The 19,154-nt window shown below is 61.2% G+C and overlaps 1 protein-coding gene across 3 annotated transcripts in view; it reads left to right on the top strand.

Annotated features, from left to right (window-relative positions):
- Window positions 1-19,154, top strand: part of SEPTIN12 (septin 12) — an 89,942-nt gene extending 70,788 nt beyond the window's left edge. For 2 of the 3 annotated variants that reach the window (XM_039492578.1, XM_039492576.1), the window contains exons 4-12: window positions 10,098-10,226; window positions 11,088-11,169; window positions 11,697-11,834; window positions 12,413-12,530; window positions 13,659-13,754; window positions 13,990-14,086; window positions 16,137-16,169; window positions 16,777-16,828; window positions 17,242-19,154. In XM_039492578.1, the coding sequence (XP_039348512.1) occupies window positions 10,098-10,226; window positions 11,088-11,169; window positions 11,697-11,834; window positions 12,413-12,530; window positions 13,659-13,754; window positions 13,990-14,086; window positions 16,137-16,169; window positions 16,777-16,828; window positions 17,242-17,386 (890 nt within the window). In that variant the 3' untranslated portion in view covers window positions 17,387-19,154. The remainder of the gene's footprint in view (window positions 1-10,097; window positions 10,227-11,087; window positions 11,170-11,696; window positions 11,835-12,412; window positions 12,531-13,658; window positions 13,755-13,989; window positions 14,087-16,136; window positions 16,170-16,776; window positions 16,829-17,241) is intronic. The other variant, XM_039492577.1, reaches the window with a different exon arrangement.

Raw genomic sequence — 19,154 nt, 5'->3', positions numbered from 1 at the left:
CTCTGCCCCATATTTCACTGATTGTTTTTCTCCAGTGGCACAGTGTTGGACCAGCTCCAGCCTCCAGAGCCAAACTTCCCCAAAGCTCTGAGGCATTTGGATCTGGAGTCTTGCTTTGCCCACAGTGCTGCCAACCCTTTGCGGTGCTTCGTTTCCATTCCCACCCCCAACATACCTAGAATCTTTTCTCTTTGGCCCCAGCTTGGCACTGTACCTGGCCAAATCTGTATGGAGCTTTTTCTAAAGCCTTGGGTATGTGCTCTGTCCAGCAATAAATACTCCCAGATCAAGAGAAACAAGCCAACCTGGAGCTGTCAGAAAGTAATCCAGGGGAAGAAAGATGGTTCTGTGGATCATAAACTATCAGTTAGTGTGGAGGATGGGGAAGATTACGGGATAATGGTTTGAAGAGAGCTAAGCAATGATAAGAAAAGCAGAGAGAACCGAGCCCAAGGGAGTCAGATAAATCACTACGGATTTCTCCAAGCACTGGAGGAGCCGAGAGGCAGGTGAAGGAGACAGTGATAACTTCAGGAGAATTGAACAGAATTTACTATTTAGCAAAAGAGCTGGGCCCTACGCGGTGACCTCTGGGCCGGGCAGCGGAGAGCCTGCCGGGCAGGAAGAGTGAGAGAGAGACATGCTGCCTTAGGATCTCTGCCTCCCAGTCACTGGAGGGGATAATATTGCTGGGCTTCATCTGATACTCTGGAGGGGGAGGGGAAGGGGGCCCACTGAGCCCACCTCCGCATTGAATCCCATGCATCTCAGAGACCCCCCTCTGCAGGCCCAGGCCATGTTCCCCACAGCGGGGAGGGGAGGGCGGAAGCAGATGCAGAGGGCAGATCCCAGAGGAGCTGGAGAGTGAAATCGGAGCAGTGAATGGAAAGGGGGTGGGGCACCCCGCCAGAGGAGAGGCAGGTTTGCACTCTCCTACACATCAAACAGCCCCTGCTCTTAGCCCCCACCCCACCCCCTGGTCTGAGGGGCCCCAGGGCTATTGGAGGTGCCAGAAGAGGGAGAAATCTGCCCTTTCTCCCAGCGAGAGCGCACCCCCGGCTTCTAACCATGACGGCTCTGTGGCCTGCAGCTGAATGGCGAGCCAGTGTGCATCTGCAAGCATGCCCTGGCTTGCCCGGGAGGGCGGCAGCATCAGGGCCCAGCAGGGCGTGTAGAGGGACCCAGGAGGCCAGGCCAGGCCAAGCCAGCCAATTGCAAATAGGAGCATACGAGCTAAGGGCTTCCAGCTGTGAGCTGGGGCTCCGCACATCTGCTTCTCATCAGCCCAGGGAATTTTTCATATGGACAAATTTGACATTTTGATTTAAAAGGGAGAGGGAGGGAGATTGGAGCTGCCTGGGACAGGGAGAGGAAACCCCCTTCAGCCAGATAAACCCTTCCGCGGGAGAGCATGTGCTGAACTAGCAGGCGGCTGGTGGGGCGAGGGGGAAGATGTCTATCACCAGGCCCCATGGCTGTCCCATGACCACAGAGCTACTGCGTAGCAAGGGTGGCTCCATGCCTGCTGTTGCCTGCGGCTGCTGCCTCCCTCTGGCAAAGAAAGGGGCATTTTCAAGTGAACTGCAGCTGGCCAGCTTCCAGCCCTGAGTATCTGCAGCCCCCACCCACCCTGAACCTCCTCTAATAGAACAAGCACCTCCAAGTTCCTGGGCACTGCGGACTGCAGGACTCTTTAATTAAAGTAGCAAAGAGTTCTGTGGCACCTTAAAAGCTCATGCTCCAATATCTCTGTTAGTCTATAAGGTGCCACAGGACTCTTTGCTGCTTTTACAGAGCCAGACTAACATGTCTACCCCTCTGATACTTTAATTAAAGTGTTTTTGATGATGCCGAGAACCAGAGAGCATGGCTGGGTTCCCTCTTTGCATCTTGCTGGGGGCCTCCTGTCAGCCCCAGGCTTTCTGTGATGCTCCCAAAGGGCTGCTCCACTCTTTCTGCTGTGGTCAAACCCTTCACGGCTCACACCCACGCAGTGACGCTGGCCGCACACAACAGTAGTGCCAATGAAACTTGTTTTTCTGGTCCAGCCTCCCATGGGGCGCTGTGGGGGCAAACCACTTACTTAGTGTGGAGACAGCTGGACAAAGTGACAAGCGGCATTGCATGACGGGGTTACTTGTGGTGGTGAGGGGCTGGGCTTGGCAGCCCGGAGGGTCCCTTCCGCTTCATGTCTTATGTTCCTAAGGTGGCATGCTTCAGGGTTGCAGCTGGCCACCTGCAGGGTCAGGAAGGGATCTTCCCCCCTCGTTGTAGCTGGTTTTTGTTGGTTGTTTCTAACTCCTTCCTCTGAAACATCGGAGATGGCCACAGGCGCTGTGGTGAGCTTGGCAGTCAGATTGGCAGTGACCTTGGGGGATTTTTGCCTTCCCCTGCAGGGTGGGGACAGGTTACTTGCAGGAGTATCTGGGTCTAGCTCATTCAATCAGTTCCCTGCCATTGCCTCAGGGGCCTCAGGCACTGCACCTCAGTCCCTCCTGTTCTCTGCCTGTGACACACCGTCGTTGAGCCTCCCGAGGGGCAGAGTGCCTTGGCCTGATTCCAGTTGTTGGGTTTTGCGGGCAGGTTCTGGGGGTTGGGAATGGCCTGTGGTAGCCAGGAGGTGAAGCGAGATGATCTGGTGGCCCCTTCTGGCTTTGGACTCTGTGGCTACGCTTGTCTCGTTAGTGTGGTGTCAGCTGCCTGTGTGGGTGCAGTGATTGGATAAAGGTGCTTCCACCGGTGTAGCTGTTCCCCCCCAGGAAGGGGAATAAGCTCTAGAGGTGTAAGGCTCCTCTTCTCACTGCATGCGCACTAGTGGCTGTTCCGGCACAAAATGAACAGCTGTGTGGGGAGCAGGCTCCAGGCCCTGCCCCGCTCAGTGGGTTGCCTCTCCACCCCTCTCCCGTCCCTGGCTCCCTCTCTCCGCAGAAGCCAGTGCAGAGCCATATATCGCAGCTGCCCCTCCTGCCTGCCAATCCGCCTCCCCGTGTCAGACCCACACTCGCCTTCGCCCTGCCCAGCTCTGCTGCTGCTGCCCGTTCACTGCTGGGAAGCTGAGCCCCGTGTGCTCTGGTGCTGCCAGCGCACACCAACGCGCTGCATGTTTCACCACAGGCCCTGCCCCAGCAGCAGGACAACCGGTGCCGCTGCTTGTCTGCCACGCTGCTGGGAGGGGCCCGGGCACAGTCAGACTGCTGGGGAATAACCCCCATTGACTGGAGATGCCACCTGCCCGTCTCCGGTGCTTGCTGCAGAGCTGTAATGCCTCCGAGGCTGGACTTAGGTGGGGTTATTCCTCTCGCCTCTCCCTCATTCGCTTTCTCCCAGAGCCAGGCTTAGCATGGCACCTCGGCCCGTGCCCGGCTAGCTCAGGCAGGGAGCTGAGGAGCGTTAGGGTTAGGGTTAGGGTGCTCTTTCAGCCGTGGGGTAGGGATTAGTGAGTCGGGTGCCAGTGATATAGGCACATTGCTAGCGGGGCCCTCCTTGGCAGGCAGGCACTGCCTTCGCCAGTGGCATTGCACCTGGGTGCGGTATGGCCACAGGGTTCAGGCTTTGGTGCCGCCGCCTACTGCTCGTCTGCTGGCGACCCCTGGCGGGAGCGAGCAGAGAGGCCAACCGCCCACTGAGAGGAAGCCAGGGGTGGGAGAAGGGCTGCTTTGTTCTGGATCTGGGAATCCTGCGTCGGGCTGACCAGTGCGCTGCCTCCTGCAGAGGGAAGGAGACACCCATCTCACGCTCAGAGCCAGAGGCTGAATTTCCCCGTGGCTCATGGTGATGTAAAACTGCCCCCTCCCCCAGCTTTGTGAGCTTTGATCCCCACCCTCGAGTGGCACCCCGCCTCCCCCAGTGGTGCTGCTGTGACCTCACTGAGGGCAGAGGTCAAGAGGTGACCTGCCCCGAGGAAGGTGATCTCCTCCTAGCACAGATCTGGGGCTGGGAAGCGGAGCTCAAAGCATTCTCAAGCCAGAAGTGCCTCAGGATACCAGCGTGGAGAGGGGGTTTCATTGCAAACTTGCCATGTGGAGCCGCCTTAGTGCTGAGAGACCTCGGATCGCTGTCGAACCCAGCCACGTCGCACCTTACAAAATGGGGTGATGATCTCACCCTCCCCCAAAGCTGCCCCACTTTTGTGGATAGGGGAGTAGGGAGTTCAGTGTCCTCACAGGGTCTGAGTTCCTTGCCTAGGTAGATAACCCAGCCCTGTACATCTGTCTTCAAGATCTCGTCATTTCCCTGCATGGCTCAGCTGGCTTTAAGCCATTCACACAGAAATGCAGTGTTCCCCCAGGCCCCAGTCTGAACTGGTGCTGTGAGTGCCACAGACCAGGCACGGCCAGTTCAGGGTGTTGTCTTTGCAAAAAACCTCCATGTCAGTGCAACCCAGGACCCTCAAATCTCAAGAACTGCCCTGCGTTAAGGCTGCTCCTGCAATGTTAGCCAAGCTGTGTTATGCATCCCATGTGTTTTACTCCCTGATGGCCCATAGGGGTGCTATGTGGCAGATAGGAGCAAAGCGAACTTGTGGACCTTTCCCGTTGTATTGTGCCGCAGTAGCTTTATCCCAGTGGAGTATGTGTCATGCCTAGGGTCCAGCCAGCCCCCAGCAGGAGTGTTAGTACTGCCTTCCCCTCTAGAGCCCTCAGGGAGAGCATTTCCTTTGCCCATCAGAAGCAGCGCTTGCTGGCAGGAGACTCACAAGTCCACATAATGGTGTCTTGATCCTGCTTGGGATGGAGGCAGGCTAATGCAATAGCTTGGGCAGGAGAAGGGAGGGCCTGGAGGCCTGATCCTCTGGGTGAAATAGCTAAACTCCCTACAGGCCTGAGTTAGGTTGCAGCAGGGGGACTGGAGTGCATCTGCATTAGTGACAGAAGCTGGGCCTGGCGTAAGTGTCCCCAGGGCTGCCCGCGCTGCTCCAGGGAGCTTTGCCCCATGGCTGCATTTGTGCTGCACTGCTCCATTGCAGTTGCCCTCTCTTGGTAACTGTCCCATGGCTCCCAGCCCAGCCCCCCAAATGGTGGCTTGAAGGCGATTGGGCAAAGCTTCAGGGGGAGCATGGGGAGAAGAGGCCAAGCTCCTTAGAACACACTTTGGCAAAACAGCCCCCACCCGGGCTCCCCGGGGCTACATAGAACAGTCAGTGGCAGCTGCCAGCCTTGCTCCCTGTGCAGTCCAATAGTCGACTAAGCTGGCCCCGTCTGCGGTGACCTGAGGAGTATTTGCACCATGGGGACTATTGCACCAGTGCTTCCTGCCCAAGCTCCAGGAGTCCTGGGCACCGCAGAGGGCCTGGGAGTTAGCCTGGTTTGCAGCACGTCTAACCCAGCCTGTGCTGTGCCTGACTTGCACCTTGGGAGAGGACACTAGGTGTGTTACTGGCATGGGGAGGCAGGGTTACCACTTCAGCTATCTGTAGCATGGGATGGGTGTGCTTTGGGCAGAGGGGAGGGTGCCACTGTTTCATCCTGGCTACTAGGCTTTGTCTTTTGGCTACTAGCTGTCAGCTAATCGAGTCAAGCCCTGGTCAACTTGATACGGTACCAGCCTGGCCCTGGCTTGCCGACCGATGAGCAGTGCACTCTGTACAGGACAGAGTGACTCAAGACTGGACTATTGGTGGGAGTTGCAGGTCTCCGTTCCTTGGCCAAGCTGGGGGAGTGGCGGGGCTGGGATGGCAGGGCAGTTGCTGGACAAGGTGGAGCTGCATTGGCCGAGCTGGGGGAGTGGCGGGGCTGGGATGCCAGGGGAGTAGCTGGACAAGGTGGAGCTGCATTGGCCGAGCTGGGGGAGTGGCGGGGCTGGGATGCCAGGGGAGTAGCTGGACAAGGTGGAGCTGCATTGGCCGAGCTGGGGGAGTGGCGGGGCTGGGATGCCAGGGGAGTTGCTGGACAAGGTGGAGCTGCATTGGCCGAGCTGGGGGAGTGGCGGGGCTGGGATGCCAGGGGAGTAGCTGGACAAGGTGGAGCTGCATTGGCCGAGCTGGGGGAGTGGCGGGGCTGGGATGCCAGGGGAGTAGCTGGACAAGGTGGAGCTGCATTGGCCGAGCTGGGGGAGTGGCGGGGCTGGGATGCCAGGGGAGTAGCTGGACAAGGTGGAGCTGCATTGGCCGAGCTGGGGAGTGGCGGGGCTGGGATGCCAGGGGAGTAGCTGGACAAGGTGGAGCTGCATTGGCCGAGCTGGGGGAGTGGCGGGGCTGGGATGCCAGGGGAGTTGCTGGACAAGGTGGAGCTGCATTGGCCGAGCTGGGGGAGTCACAGGGCTGGGCTAGCGGATGGGGCAGCAGATCAGGCTTGAGGGGCTTTGGCAGAGGCATGTGGAGGAAGCTTGTTTGCTCCCCGCAGAGCCCTAGTCTCAGACACCACCATCCGGATCCATTAGCAGCTTCCTTGCCTGCAGGGCTGTCTCAGTGCAGCCAGTGTGTTTTGACCAGGGAAGGTAAATCATGCTGAGGAACTTCTGCGCTCCGCAGCGCCATGCAGCAGGCTGGGGGTTGCGTTCCTCCCTTAGCCGGGCTGGGGTGAAGGGAGCTGTGCAGGGCAAAGCTGCCTCATGCCACGAAGCTCTAGGAAGGCAGGAAAGTGTCCGGCGTTCCTGCTGCTCTTGCCAGGCGGGGCCTGCAGCGTCAGGGAGCCAGGGGCTTATTATGGGCCTGGGGGAGACAGGAGCTCAGCCTGGGCGATCAGGGAGGGCCCGTCTGGCCTGGGAGTCTGCGACTCATCCCCCGAAGCCCGGCAGGGGTGGAAGTGACCCTGGTCAGTCGTGCTGTGTCGAGTCCTGGGCCAGCGCTGCAATAGCCCTGCAAGGCCTGCATGTGAAGGGCTGGCGTCCCGCACCCCTCCAGAGCTCGAAAAGCAGAGTAGACGCAGGCAGAGAGGTGGGTGCTCTAGTTACCCAGCAGGGTGTAGCCTGCATGTGTGGGCCGGGGGGGCCCTGCACATCAGAGCCCTCTGAGCGCCATTCAGCCTCCCAGCCGCACGGTGCTGCCTGGAGCAAGAACAAATACTCAGCCCCGTCTGAGAGCAACTTTGAATCCGCCCACCCCCCTGAGTGCAAACGCCCGCCCTACTGCACACCCACCCCGCCTCCATCTGCAAATCCCGCCCCTTCGTCCCTGTACACACCCACCCCACCTCCATCTGCAAACCCCACCCTGTCCCACCCCGCCCCTTCCTCCCTGTGCACACCCACCCCACCTCCATCTGCAAATCCCACCCTGTACCCACCCTCCCCTTCTTCCCTGTGCACACCACCCCGCCTCCATCTGCAAATCCACCCTGTACCCACCCCGCCCCTTCTTCCCTGTGCACACCCCCCCTGCCTCCATCTGCAAATCCCACCCTGTCCCACCCCGCCCCTTCCTCCCTGTGCACACCCACCCCGCCTCCCTCTGCAAACCCCACCCTGTACCCACACTCACCCCATCCTCCCTGTGCACACCCACCCCGCCTCCATCTGCAAACCCCACCCTGTACCCACCCTCGCCCCTTCCTCCGTGTACACACCCACCCCGCCTCCATCTGCAAATCCCGCCCCTTCGTCCCTGTGCACACCCACCCCGCCTCTATCTGCATACCCCACCCTGTACCCACCCTCGCCCCTTCCTCCCTGTGCACACCCACCCCGCCTCCATCTGCAAACCCCACCCTGTACACATCCTCACCCCTTCCTCCCTGTGCAAACGCCCGGCCCCCATGCACACCCACCCTCCTCCATCTGAAAACCCCTCCCTGTACACAACCCTACCCCTTCCTCCATGTGCAAACGCCTGCCCTGTGTGAACACCCACCCCTCCTTCATCTGCCACCCTGTATACACCCCCGCCCCTTCCTCCCTGTGGAAACCCCAGTCCTGTGTGCACACCCACCCCTCCTCCATCTGCAAACCACACCCTGTACACAACCCCACCCCTTCCTCTGTGTGCACACCCACCCCTCCTCTGCCATCCTGTACACACCACCGCCCCTTCTTCCCTGTGCACATCCACCCCTCCTCCATCTGCAAACCCCATCCTGTACGCCCCCGCCCCTTCCTCCCTGTGCAAACGCCCGACCCCCATGCACACCTACCCCTCCTCCATCTGCAAACCCCTCCCTGTACACAACCCTACCCCTTCCTCTGTGTGCACACCCACCCCTCCTCTGCCATCCTGTACACACCACCGCCCCTTCTTCCATGTGCAAATGCCTGCCCTCCATGCACACCCACCCCCTCCTCCATCTGCAAACCCCACCCTGTACACACCCCCGCCCCTTCCTCCCTGTACAAATCCCACCATGGGTGCACACCATCTGCTGTCCCATGAATGCAAACCCCGCCCTGTATGTGCACACATGCCCCATGCATACAGATCCCACCCTTCATGCATGCCTGTCCCCTGTGTGTACAAACCCCACCCGTGTGCAGGCTCATTCCTGCTCTCCTCACACACACCCCATGTGTGTCGAGTGCCCCTAGTAAAGCGCATCAGCAATGGAATCTCCCTCCCATCTGCACTCAGCTGGGGCAGGGGGAGGAATCCTGCCAGGAGGCACTGCCTGCAGTTGTGTCTTGGGGGTGAGACGTGATGGCAGCGCATGGTTCCCCACCATGCCCTCTGGTTGCAGTGTTAGCTCTGCGTAAGGGCTGAGCCAGCTGGGAAAGGGGCCCGGCTATAGCTGGGGAAAGCCGGGCTGGCCTGCGGGTTCAGGTGGTGCCGGGGGCTCAGTGAGCACTGGTGCTGGCACACTGATCTCCTGTGCCGATGTGTTTGTTTATGGTGAACGACCAGCTCTGGAAGAAGCAGCCCCACTGCTCGTGTGGGCTTCATCCCTTCAGGCTAACTCCCCCTGCACCTGCAATCCAACAGCTGCCCCAGCACCGGAGCACGTGACTGACTCCAGTCCCCTCCTGGGCCCCCACTCTGGAAGGGTCACAAAGACGAGACCTGGAGCCTCGGGGGAAAGCTGTAGCCAGGGAAAGAGGGGGGCGCAGGGCTGGTCGAAGGGTCCTGCTCAGGGAGGCAATGGTGGGGTGTAGGACGGGGACTGGACACCTGCTGGGCTGTCCTAAGCCCTGGGAGGAACGTACAGTGGGCCCGAGAGTCAAGCGGGCAGGTGGGTGGGTGGCCAGCTGGGGCACTGGGAACATCAGCTCCTGCCGTTCTCAGGACCCCAACCACAGAAGCAGAAGAGTGAGAGGTGGATACAGTGGCTGGGGCTAGATGAACTCTTGCAATGACTCCCCTTCTGTCTGCTGGTCACTTTCACTTCTCCTTCCCAGGGGTCCGGCTGCGAGCCCCGCCCTCCCGCGCAGAATCCCCCGGCCTGCTCCCTCCTGCTCTGTGTTACTGACGCTCCGGGGAAGAATGTTCCTTAAACCACCTGTGACCCCGAGAGCGGCAGGATCCGGGCACTGGGGCTGCGCCAGTGCAGCCTGGACTGTCCGCTAGCCACCACCCCGGGTTAGATTTCCTGCCTGCAGTGACATACAGGGCCAGCTGGGGTCACTGGTCGCCCCATGAGGGTCTCCACCAGGGAAGAGATCCTAGACCGCAGTGACGGGGGGGGGGGGGGGCACACCTGCCATCTGCATTTGCTAACACATGGGGAGTCTAAGAAAACAGCAATAAAACCGCCCAGGTGGGAGTGCTGGGACATCTGGATTTTTGGATGCCTGGGGGTATGTGGGGCTGTCGAGGGAGGTGGGGGCTAGGCTACCTTAGACACCAGGACATCTTGCGGGGCATGGGGTGCTACTGAGCTAATCGCTGAAGGGCTGCAGCACAAAGCCAAGGCAGGGGAAGCGAGCAGTGGCTGGTGCTTTCTGAACCGGGACCTGGGGAGGGGATGGGGCAGGCTGGTCGTGGCGTCCCCCCCATTACTGAGTGAACCAAGCTTGTGCCCTGCCGACCCTGCAGCCCCATGTCTGGGGACCAGAGACCCCTCCACCTCCTCCTGCCTGCTGTCCATTGCCTCTTCTGCCGCTCAGCAATGCTCCAGAAGCTCAGCAGAGAGATGGGGTGGGGTGGAGGAGACGGAGTGGCCAGTTTGGCCAGGCAGGGGAGTGTGTCCTGGATCCCACGTGCCCATCCGCCTGGCTCTCTCTCTATCCCTGTGCAGGGCAGAGCGGCCTGGGGAAGTCGACAATGGTGAACACCCTCTTCAAGTCGAAGGTGAGCCGGAAACCCACAGGCTCCAGCTATGAGGAGCGCATCCCAAAGACAGTGCAGCTGCAGTCCGTCACCCACGGTAAGGTCCCCTGCTCCTCAGCTGTCCAGGAGCTGCGGGAAGGACCCCTTCCTCACCCCCCAGGTCTGTTCCTCTGGGAGCCCCCATGACATCCAGCTCTCCAGGAGTCCTTGTGCAGCCCCCCCCCCACCCAGATGCCCCACCATGACCCCCTCCCCCATCCTTCTGGCAGTCCTGGCATCGCCTTGGATCCTTCCCCCCATGAGCCGCAGAGTGGACTCTTGGGGCCCACCAAGGCCCTGCCCTCCCCCCATGGGCCCCATCCCCGGCCGGCTGGCGCTCGCTAGTCTCTTCCCGACAATTTCAGAAGCACCTGCTGCCCTGGGAAACAGAGGGTCCTTTGCAAGCCTCTGGCTTGGCCGCCTCCTGTCCCGAGAGCGCCCCCCCCCTCCCCCCCCGGGGAAGCCCAGCCTGCCCGTGGCTCCTGCCCCTCTGCTCCAGGCAGGGGAGTGAGAGCTCAGCAAGCATGGGGGCAATTCCCTGACCACTCAGAGCTTCCATTGACTTCACTGGGGGCAGGATCCGGCCCCATCGTCCCCGTCCTCCCAGCCTGGCCTGCCAGGGCACCCGTGGGGACGTTGCTGCTGCCCCCTGGCCTGAGCGAGCCTAGTGGATGGATTCCCCACACTGTGCCTCAGGTGCTAGGCAGTCCCCAAGGTCCCTCCCCAGCCCCCACAGCTGCTAGTTCCAGGCCTGGACCACTCTCCTGCGTGTGTCCGGGCAAATGCCCGAGCAGAGTGTGCCCAGAGAGCCGTGGGAAGCCAGCGGGAGCTGGGGAGGGGCTATGCGAGAGATGCCCAGCAGGGAGTCAGGGGACTCCTGGAGCCCCCCCCGTGACCTTGCACCCTCTGCCCCCGCTAGTTATTGAAGAGAAGGGCGTGAAGATGAAGCTGACTGTGACAGACACGCCGGGGTTCGGCGACCAGATCAACAATGAAAACTGGTAGGTTCTCGCCCGGTTCTGGGGCCCCCAAGGGCAATGTGAGTGGGGCGGGAGGGAGCCCAGCGTTGCTGGCCGGGGGCGGGCCATAGAAGGAGGGGCACCAGGGAAGGCTTAGTCTGAGCAGCTGGTTGGTAATAACATGACACCCTGGCACCAGAGGGTCACACCCTGGCACTGCAGACTCTGCCTTTCAGCTGCGTGAGCTAGAGCCATTGAGCTCCAGGCAGTTACTGTGGGGGGGTTCAGAGGAGACCCTAAAACCCAGCTCTTCTTTGCTCTGCGGGGACACCAAAGCTCTTGGGACACTTCTGTAAGAGTTAGGGAGTTGGTTAAAACACCACCCCCTTCCTCCAACCCCACCTCGCCGAAGGGTTTATGCCACACTGTCAGATCTGAGCGCCTTCTGCTGTGTGCTGGTCTCCTCCCCAGAGGTGGCTGCCTTTCAGTGGTGGGTGGGACAGTTCCTGTGCGCACAGTGCCTCAGGGATGCGGGTGATCAGTCTCTTGCCTCCTCTCCCATCACCCAGCTGGGACCCCATCATCAAGTACATCAATGAGCAGTACGAGAAGTACCTGAGAGAGGAGATCCTCATCAGCCGCAAACGGAAGATCCCAGACACCAGGGTCCACAGCTGTGTGTACTTCGTGCCACCCACTGGCCACTGGTGAGCTGTGATCAGTCTCTGCCCGCTCCTGAGTGCCCAGTGCCCTGCCTGGCTACCCAAATGCCCTGCTAGGCTGACCTCTCCCGGGGGTGGAGAGGGGCAGCCTGAGCCCTTTGCAAGGGATTGGCTGGCTCAAGGAGCTGCTAGTGGGATGAGGAAGCCAGCTTGCCTCTGGCTGGGGCAGCAACCAGCTCAGCGGGCTGGGGGCCGGTGTGCACCGTGTGAATCCGTCTTGGGCCAGTTCCTAGCGAAGGAGAGTCCACATCCCGGCTGGCCCCCAGCTACCCATCTCAACGGGCCCCACAGCTAGGGCTGTGTGGGTGAACTCACCTCGCTGCTGCTGCTGCTCAGTCGCTAGAGGACTTGACTCTCCATTCCCATTGGCCTCTCTGCTCTGGACACCTGATGGTGCCACTGGTCTGAGGGCAGTGGCTGGCCGTCTCTGCCCCAGTCTGCCAGGGTGGGGCCGATGTCTGGGGGAAGGCGGGGAAAGCAGCATGAGCATGGAGGGTTTCCAATCTTGTTGTGCCAGCGCCCCCCTCTGGCCATGCTGAACACCCGGGGCTTTTCCCTCTCAGGCTGCGTCCCTTGGATCTGGAGTTCATGAGGCGGCTCAGTAAGATCGTCAATGTGGTGCCAGTGATCGCCAAGGCAGACACCCTGACCCTGGAGGAACGGGCCGAGTTCAAGAAAAGGGTGAGGGGCCTCGGAAGGGAGAGATGGAGCTCTTACCTCACCTGGGAAGAGGGCAGGCCAGTGCAGCTGTGCACGGGAACCCCAGAGCCCTTGGGGGCCAGGCAGCATGGCTTGAGGTGCCTCTCAGGTGGGCTGGGGGCTGAGCGATGTTAAAGGGACTGGGCATGGCCCCAGCACCGAGGGCCAGGCTGGATAAGATTCCCCCAAGCAGCTGGGTGGTCTCCAATAGGGCCAGGGCAGCCCAAGAGCCCACGGGTCTCTTGCGGTAAGACAGAGGCGTCTGTGTCTCTTCTCCCCCCAGCTGAGCGGAGGCACATCAGGGACAGAGAGGAAAGCAGGAGGAGGCAGGAGCTTATGGTCACTGTCACGGGGTGTGGGGGAGTCAGGGCCCTGCATCCCCCACTTCCTGCGATTCACCGTGACTCTCAGCCAGCCAGTAAAACAGAAGGTTTATTAGACGACAGGAACACGGTCCCAAGCAGGGCCTGTAGGTACAACCAGGACCCCCCAGCCAGGTCCCTCTGGGGGGCAAGGATCTTAGACCCCAGACTTGGGGTTCCCTGCCTCTTCCCAGCCAACCCAAAACTGAAACCAAACACCCCTCCAGCAGGCTCTCCCCCCCTTCTCTCCCCCTCTCCCTTTGTCCAGTTTCCCTGGCAAAGGTGTTGACTCGCCCCACCCCCCTTCCTGGCTCAGGTTACAGGCTCAGGTACCCTCCCTCACCTAAAGTCATCCCCTGCTCTCCCATCCCCCATGTAGACAGTCCCAGTAAAACTAAACAACATTCCCAGGTCAATCCACCCCACTCCCTACTGCATCACAGTCATGGCATCTGACACCCGAGTAAGGTGTGTACCAGCCAAATATAACCTCAGTGTCCCAGCCAAATATCAGCTCCTGCAATGACCCCTGCCCACCTGAAATCCCCCCATGCGAGTCAATTGGATACAGGATTCTAAGCACATAGGTAGTGTTGCTGCATGCTGTTTAACAGGTGCCCGCTCCACCCCAGAGATGGCCACATTTCAGCGGTAGGAGAGATTATATACTCTCTTGAGGGCTTTAGGATGAACAGTAGCCAACTCCATTGCTAGCACAGAGCGATTTCACAGGCGCTGTCTCCTGCAGATCCAGAAGGACTTGAAGGCCCATGGCATCAGCGTCTATCCCCAGGAGGATTTTGATGACAACTCAGACGACAGGATATTGAATAATAAAATTCGAGTGAGTGCTGGGAGGCTGGGTGTGTGTGGGGAAGAGCTGAGCTGGGCTGTAACCAGCTGCCGTGGGATGCTCTGTGTCCCTCTCTGGCTGGGACAGGCGGATGGGCAGCTGTGCTGAGCAGTGACAGCAGTGCTGAGGAGGGAGCCTGCCCCCGAGTGGTGGTGTCAGGGCTCGCTGATTGGAGAGGTGGGCCTGTCCCAGTTCTACAGTGACTCTGCCCCCTCTTCCCATCCAGGACAAAATCCCCTTTGCGGTGGTGGGAGCGGACAAGGAGCATCAGGTGAACGGGAAGAGGGTCCTGGGCCGCAAGACCAAGTGGGGGATCATTGAAGGTAACAGGTCCCTCGAACGTGGGTGGGGTGCAGCTCCGGGTTCCCCATCCTGAGCAGAGACAGCAGCTGGGTGCTCCTAGTGTTGAGATGGATCCTGTCCCCCAGCTCCCAGTAGACCCCCACTACCACTGGCTCTGTTCCCCTGTAGTGGCTGGTCTGTGGACGGAGGGTTTGGAGGGTAGATCCACTGCCCCTCGCAGATGCGCCCCAGCCAGGGGCCTGCTTGCACCCTGGTGGAATTGGGTTTCCCGGCATTCTGCTCTGCTTGCATCTGCGCTCCCAGCCCCTGCTGTTTTCGACAGGCTTCTGGAGCCCTGAGCCCAGTGGTGCCCTCGTGTCCAAAGCCAGCTCCGGCTGTCCTCCCAGCTCCTTCCCGGGCCCACTGAACGGGCCGCCTTTCCAGGCCAGCTCCTCCTCCAGGCCAGGTGGTTTCCTTTGGCCCTGAGAGTAGGCTGCGACCCAGCAGTGAGCAAGGGCTCAGGTTGGGGGCACTCAGCAGCAAGCCTGGCTCTTGGTATTGAGGGTTTCTGGTCCTGCCCTCCCCCGGGGCTGGCATTGGGGCGGAAGGAGTGGCAGAGGGTTAAGGAAAGGTGCTCAAACTTCTTAGACTCCCAAAGTGTGGGGCGAAGGTTCGCACTGGCCCATCCTGCCTGCCCATCGCTAGTCAGCCCCCGCCCTGGGGCCTGCGTGTGTGTGTGTTGGGGCAGTGGGCAGAGTGCCAGGCAGCCGGGACCCTCCCCAGAGCTCTGACACTCCATGCTTGCTCTAGGAACGCTCCTGTGCTGAGCCCCCTTCCACTCCTGTAACGCTGGAGTCCCCAGCACTGGCTCTGCCCAGCATCTGCAATCGCGCCACTGCCTTCACCTCTCGCTCCCAGCGATCTGCCAGGCTGCTGTGATACCTGGCTCCTGCAGCAAGCACCCCTCCCGGCATCACACCTGGGCTGCAATAAACCTGACACGCAGGGCCTGGGAAGTGCAGCAAGCAGGCATCCTCCTGAGCCAGCCGTCCCCTGAGCACTGCTGCAGCCAGTGCAGCTGGGAGCTCCTCCCCAAGAGACCCACAGGCCCAGTAGGGAGCTGGAGCTTGTCTGGGTCCTGCCTACACTACTCTGGAGCTGTGCTGCTCCCTGAGCACCGGGGATCCGCAGGCTCTGCTGAGAGCCTGTTGGCAGAGCTGGGGTGAAGCGTGTGCAGCACCAAGCCCATCCCTCGCACTCAGGACAGCCAGGACATATGTTGCACTCGGGTCGCCCCGCTGAACTAGTCAGAATGACGCTAGCACAGAACGTGGCCCATTATATCTTAGCTTTCCTCCAGCACTGCGCGAAGAGTCACCACTGGAGATGCAGCCTTCTTCCCAGACCCCCAACCTCCTGGGTGTGCAGGGATCCATGGGCCTCGTCCCCAGGCAGGGACGCTGTGGTGCTCTGCCATGCCCGTGTTCCTGCAGTCTGAGCAACGGGCCTACCCATCCTCCCCCACATCCCAAGCAGTTGCTGTAGCCTCAAGCCCTTTCCCCCTGTGAGCCCTTGCACCTGCGCCTGGCTGGTGCTGGGGGTCAGCTGGGGCCTAGGAAAAGCCTCTCTGGAGCGCGTTACCAGGGGCCTCTTCATTTATCAAAGGCGGCCATGGCGCTGCGAGGTAACCCGTCCGAATGCTGGCTGAAGGCTCCCAGCTGCTGCCTGGCTGTGCTCCGTGCCAGAGGGAGACTCACCAGCATCTCACCGTGCGTGGAGGGGACTGGCGCGGCTGCAGGGGGGCAGCTGGAGCTGGCCTGGCGCTCCCACACCCATGCAAAGCCAGGCTGACACACACGAACCCCTAGGCACGCGCTCTGCGTGTGGAACTGCACGGGGACGCACACGGAATATGACCGACATGGGCTGGAAGGGAACTCGAGCGGTAGATTAGTCCAGCCCCCTGCGCTGAGGCAGGACCAAGTAAACCTAGATTCCCTGATAGGTGTTTGTCAGCAGGGATTCCAAGCCTGTATACCCCTGTGCAGCCATCATACGTGTGCTAATGTGTATTTATTTGTATTATCACAGGGCTCCCCCCACAACCCCGTACGTGCACACACGGTGAGCGCTCCCTGGCACTCACATACCCAGACTCTCACTGCACATGCGACGTCTCTGAACACCACTGGACACATAGCTGCCCCCGGGAGCAGCCCCACCGCCACGCCTCCATGTACGCACACACGTGCCACCCCCAGACACGTGCAAACCAGGGCTGTTCCTGGGTCCCCCTGCAGCACTCGTTGGGGTCCCGTTGCTGTGTCCACTCCATCGGGGCAGGCCTCGTGGAGCACCACGCTTAGGCCGCTGCCTGGATGCTGTGCCCTGGAGTTGGGCTGCTCTTTTGAACAGGGGGTGCTGCTGTTCTGTTGAGACTGCAGCTGCCCGCATGTTCCCCCTGCCATTTACCCAGTGCACATACATGGGAGCCTGCTGCCCCCTAGTGACCACCTGCCTCCTTGCAGCTCCCCAGCAGGAGTGAAAGGCTCCTGGATCCTCCTAGGGCAGGATCTAGTCTCCCAGTAGAAGACAGAGCGGACAAGATGCAGTTAAAAGCCAGGGTGGCAGGACATGGGGTGCTGCTCTGACCAGAGTGGCTTTGACTGCATTTCTTATGCATCTGAATCCCTCCAGTAGGGCTACACCTCGTCTGTGTCTTGTTTTTCAGTGGAGAACCCAGCACACTGCGAATTCCCCCTGCTCCGAGACCTGCTCATCCGGTGAGATGCCCGGCTGGGCCCGCCCCCCTCGCGCGCAGGGAGAGGGGTACAGCCCCAGGCACGCAGGGTGGGGTTGGGGAGGGCCTGGCCCCTGCTTGGAGCCCATCCCTGTGCAGGGCTCAGCACCCTCCGCTGCCAGGGAAAGCCACTCAGCAGGGAGTGCAGGATTGGGCTGGGGTCCTGGCGGGGAAGCCATGGCACAGTGAGGGCAGCCCTTGGGGGACTGGCAGCGGGGGTGGTGCTTCTGGAGGGAGGGAGGGGGATGGCAGCAAGGCTCTGCCCCTCATAGTGGGATGGCTTTTACAGCACACGCGTAGCCTATTTGGGGGCCTCTGGCTGCAGGGCCCAGGGCCTGGCTGAAGCTGTTCTTCCTGCCTCTTTACCCCCTGCCCCTCGCTCTCCACCTGCCCCAGGTCCCACCTGCAGGATCTCAAGGACATCACCCACAACGTGCATTACGAGAGCTACCGCGTGCAGCGGCTCAACGAGAGCAACCGGCTGGCGCTGAGCCCCATCAACGGGCTGCAGGGGAAGGACGAGGTGGAGAGCGACCTCTGAGCAGGGAAAGCAGGGTGTCCTCCTCCCAGACAGCACCCACAGACTGGCTGAGGGGGGGAGGAGCTGAGATCCCCACCCCCTGGACAGAGCTCCTCTGTTCTCACTGCCCTGCCCTAGTGCTGGGCCAGGCGCCATCTCTGCCGATGCACCAAAACCTTCCTGCCGTGCAACAGCCTTAAGCAAAGAATGACTCCTGGGGGGCTATGCCAGGTGTTGCCTCAAGGGCCCCCACTGCTCCCCATCCATTCCTCCGGCTTCCCCCATGCCCATCCCCCTTGGTGACTTTTCACAGAGCTCAGAGGTTCCTGGCACACGCACCCCCTGCACCGCTGCTCCCCGACAAGCACACCCCAGTTCTGGAGAGAGCCCCGCCCTACCACAGAGGCACAGTCTGGAGCCAGTGGGCCTGACCCCCCGAGACCCGAGCAGCACCCACGGGAAGGCGTGGAGGCGCAGGCCTTTCCCACTTCATGCCATTGCCCCCGGGACGGGGGCAGCCTCAGGCCTGCGCTGCTGAGAACAGCCTCACCTCCTGATCTTCCCCACCTGGACTGCTGCCCTGAGCCTCCAGCGCCTGTATCTCCCACGAGGGGGAACTGGCGTAGAACACCGCCCTGTGTGCAGTGGGGCAGAGGGGGCCCTTCCTGCTGTGGGGTGGAGGGACTGGGGCTGGCGAGGCAGAGCCAGCCCTTCCTGCTGGGGGATGAGTGAAGCTCTGGGAGGTGGAGGTACCCAGCCAGCCTCTCCCATGCCCTTAGGGGACAGCCCAGTGGAGTTCCCCTAAGGGTTCTGACCCATCCTACAGAGGGCTAGAGCCTGTAGCTGCCCATGGGGGCAGCGAAAAGGTGGGATGGGCAGTGCCAAGGGTTGGGGGATAGCAGAGGGGGACGGAGGCCCAACCGACTGCCCGTTGGGCAGAGCCGCCAGCAGTGTGTCCCCAAACCACACGTGGGCTGGGAAAAGCCGGGGGTGGGGGCGAGGAGATGGATGCAGGCTGCCCCAGCCAGGGGAGAGGCATTGGTGGGAGGGCCAGGGCTGGGGCTGAGCGCTGGGCAGTGGGAGGAGCGAGGGGTGTCATGGGGCAATCCCCCCCAGCCCACAGGGCAGGGCTTGGCCATTTACTGTCCTCTGTACAGCTGGGGCTGGGGCTGGGGCTCGTTCTCTCGCTGGAGGCTCTGGTCACACATTAAAGATCCCCTTGCAGCCTTGGCCTGGTGCCTGTTCATCCTCTCACAGGGAAGGGGTGGTGCAGAGTTGTTCCCACCTGGGCCCCATGTACAGCACTTCAGCCAGTGTCCCCTTCCTGCAGCCGCCTGGTGCATCTACGCCTGACCCATCCCTGTTTGGAGCCCCCTCCCTGTCAGGACCCTTGGCCTCCCCGCAGATGGGGGCTAGTGGCTAAAAAGGCCTGGGGGTCCTGAGCCATTGCCACTGACAGGGAATGAGCAATGGGGCTATGAGGCTCCTTCCAGCAGGGAGTCCCCTCCCCCCCAAACCCGGCTGTGCTCTGCCTGGGGCATCAGCCCAGACTAAGCTCCCCGAGAAGCCAAGTGCCTGGAGACTGAGCCTGGAGCCCGACAGGGAAGGCTGCAGCCAGCCCCTCGCAGGGGTGGAGGAATCAGCAGCAGTCAGCTGGGGCTGTGCCCTGGCCAGCCCAGAGCAGCCCACCCTGCCAGCCCCTTCTCCACCGGGCCCTCCAGCCAGCTCCCCTCCGCCACTCCCCCACCCTGCCATCCCCTTCTCCACCGGGCCCTCCAGCCAGCTCCCC

The sequence above is a fragment of the Mauremys reevesii genome, linkage group 10, assembly GCF_016161935.1.
Source record: "Mauremys reevesii isolate NIE-2019 linkage group 10, ASM1616193v1, whole genome shotgun sequence".
Taxonomy (NCBI): domain Eukaryota; kingdom Metazoa; phylum Chordata; order Testudines; family Geoemydidae; genus Mauremys; species Mauremys reevesii.
This window is presented reverse-complemented; position numbering and strand designations above follow the sequence as displayed.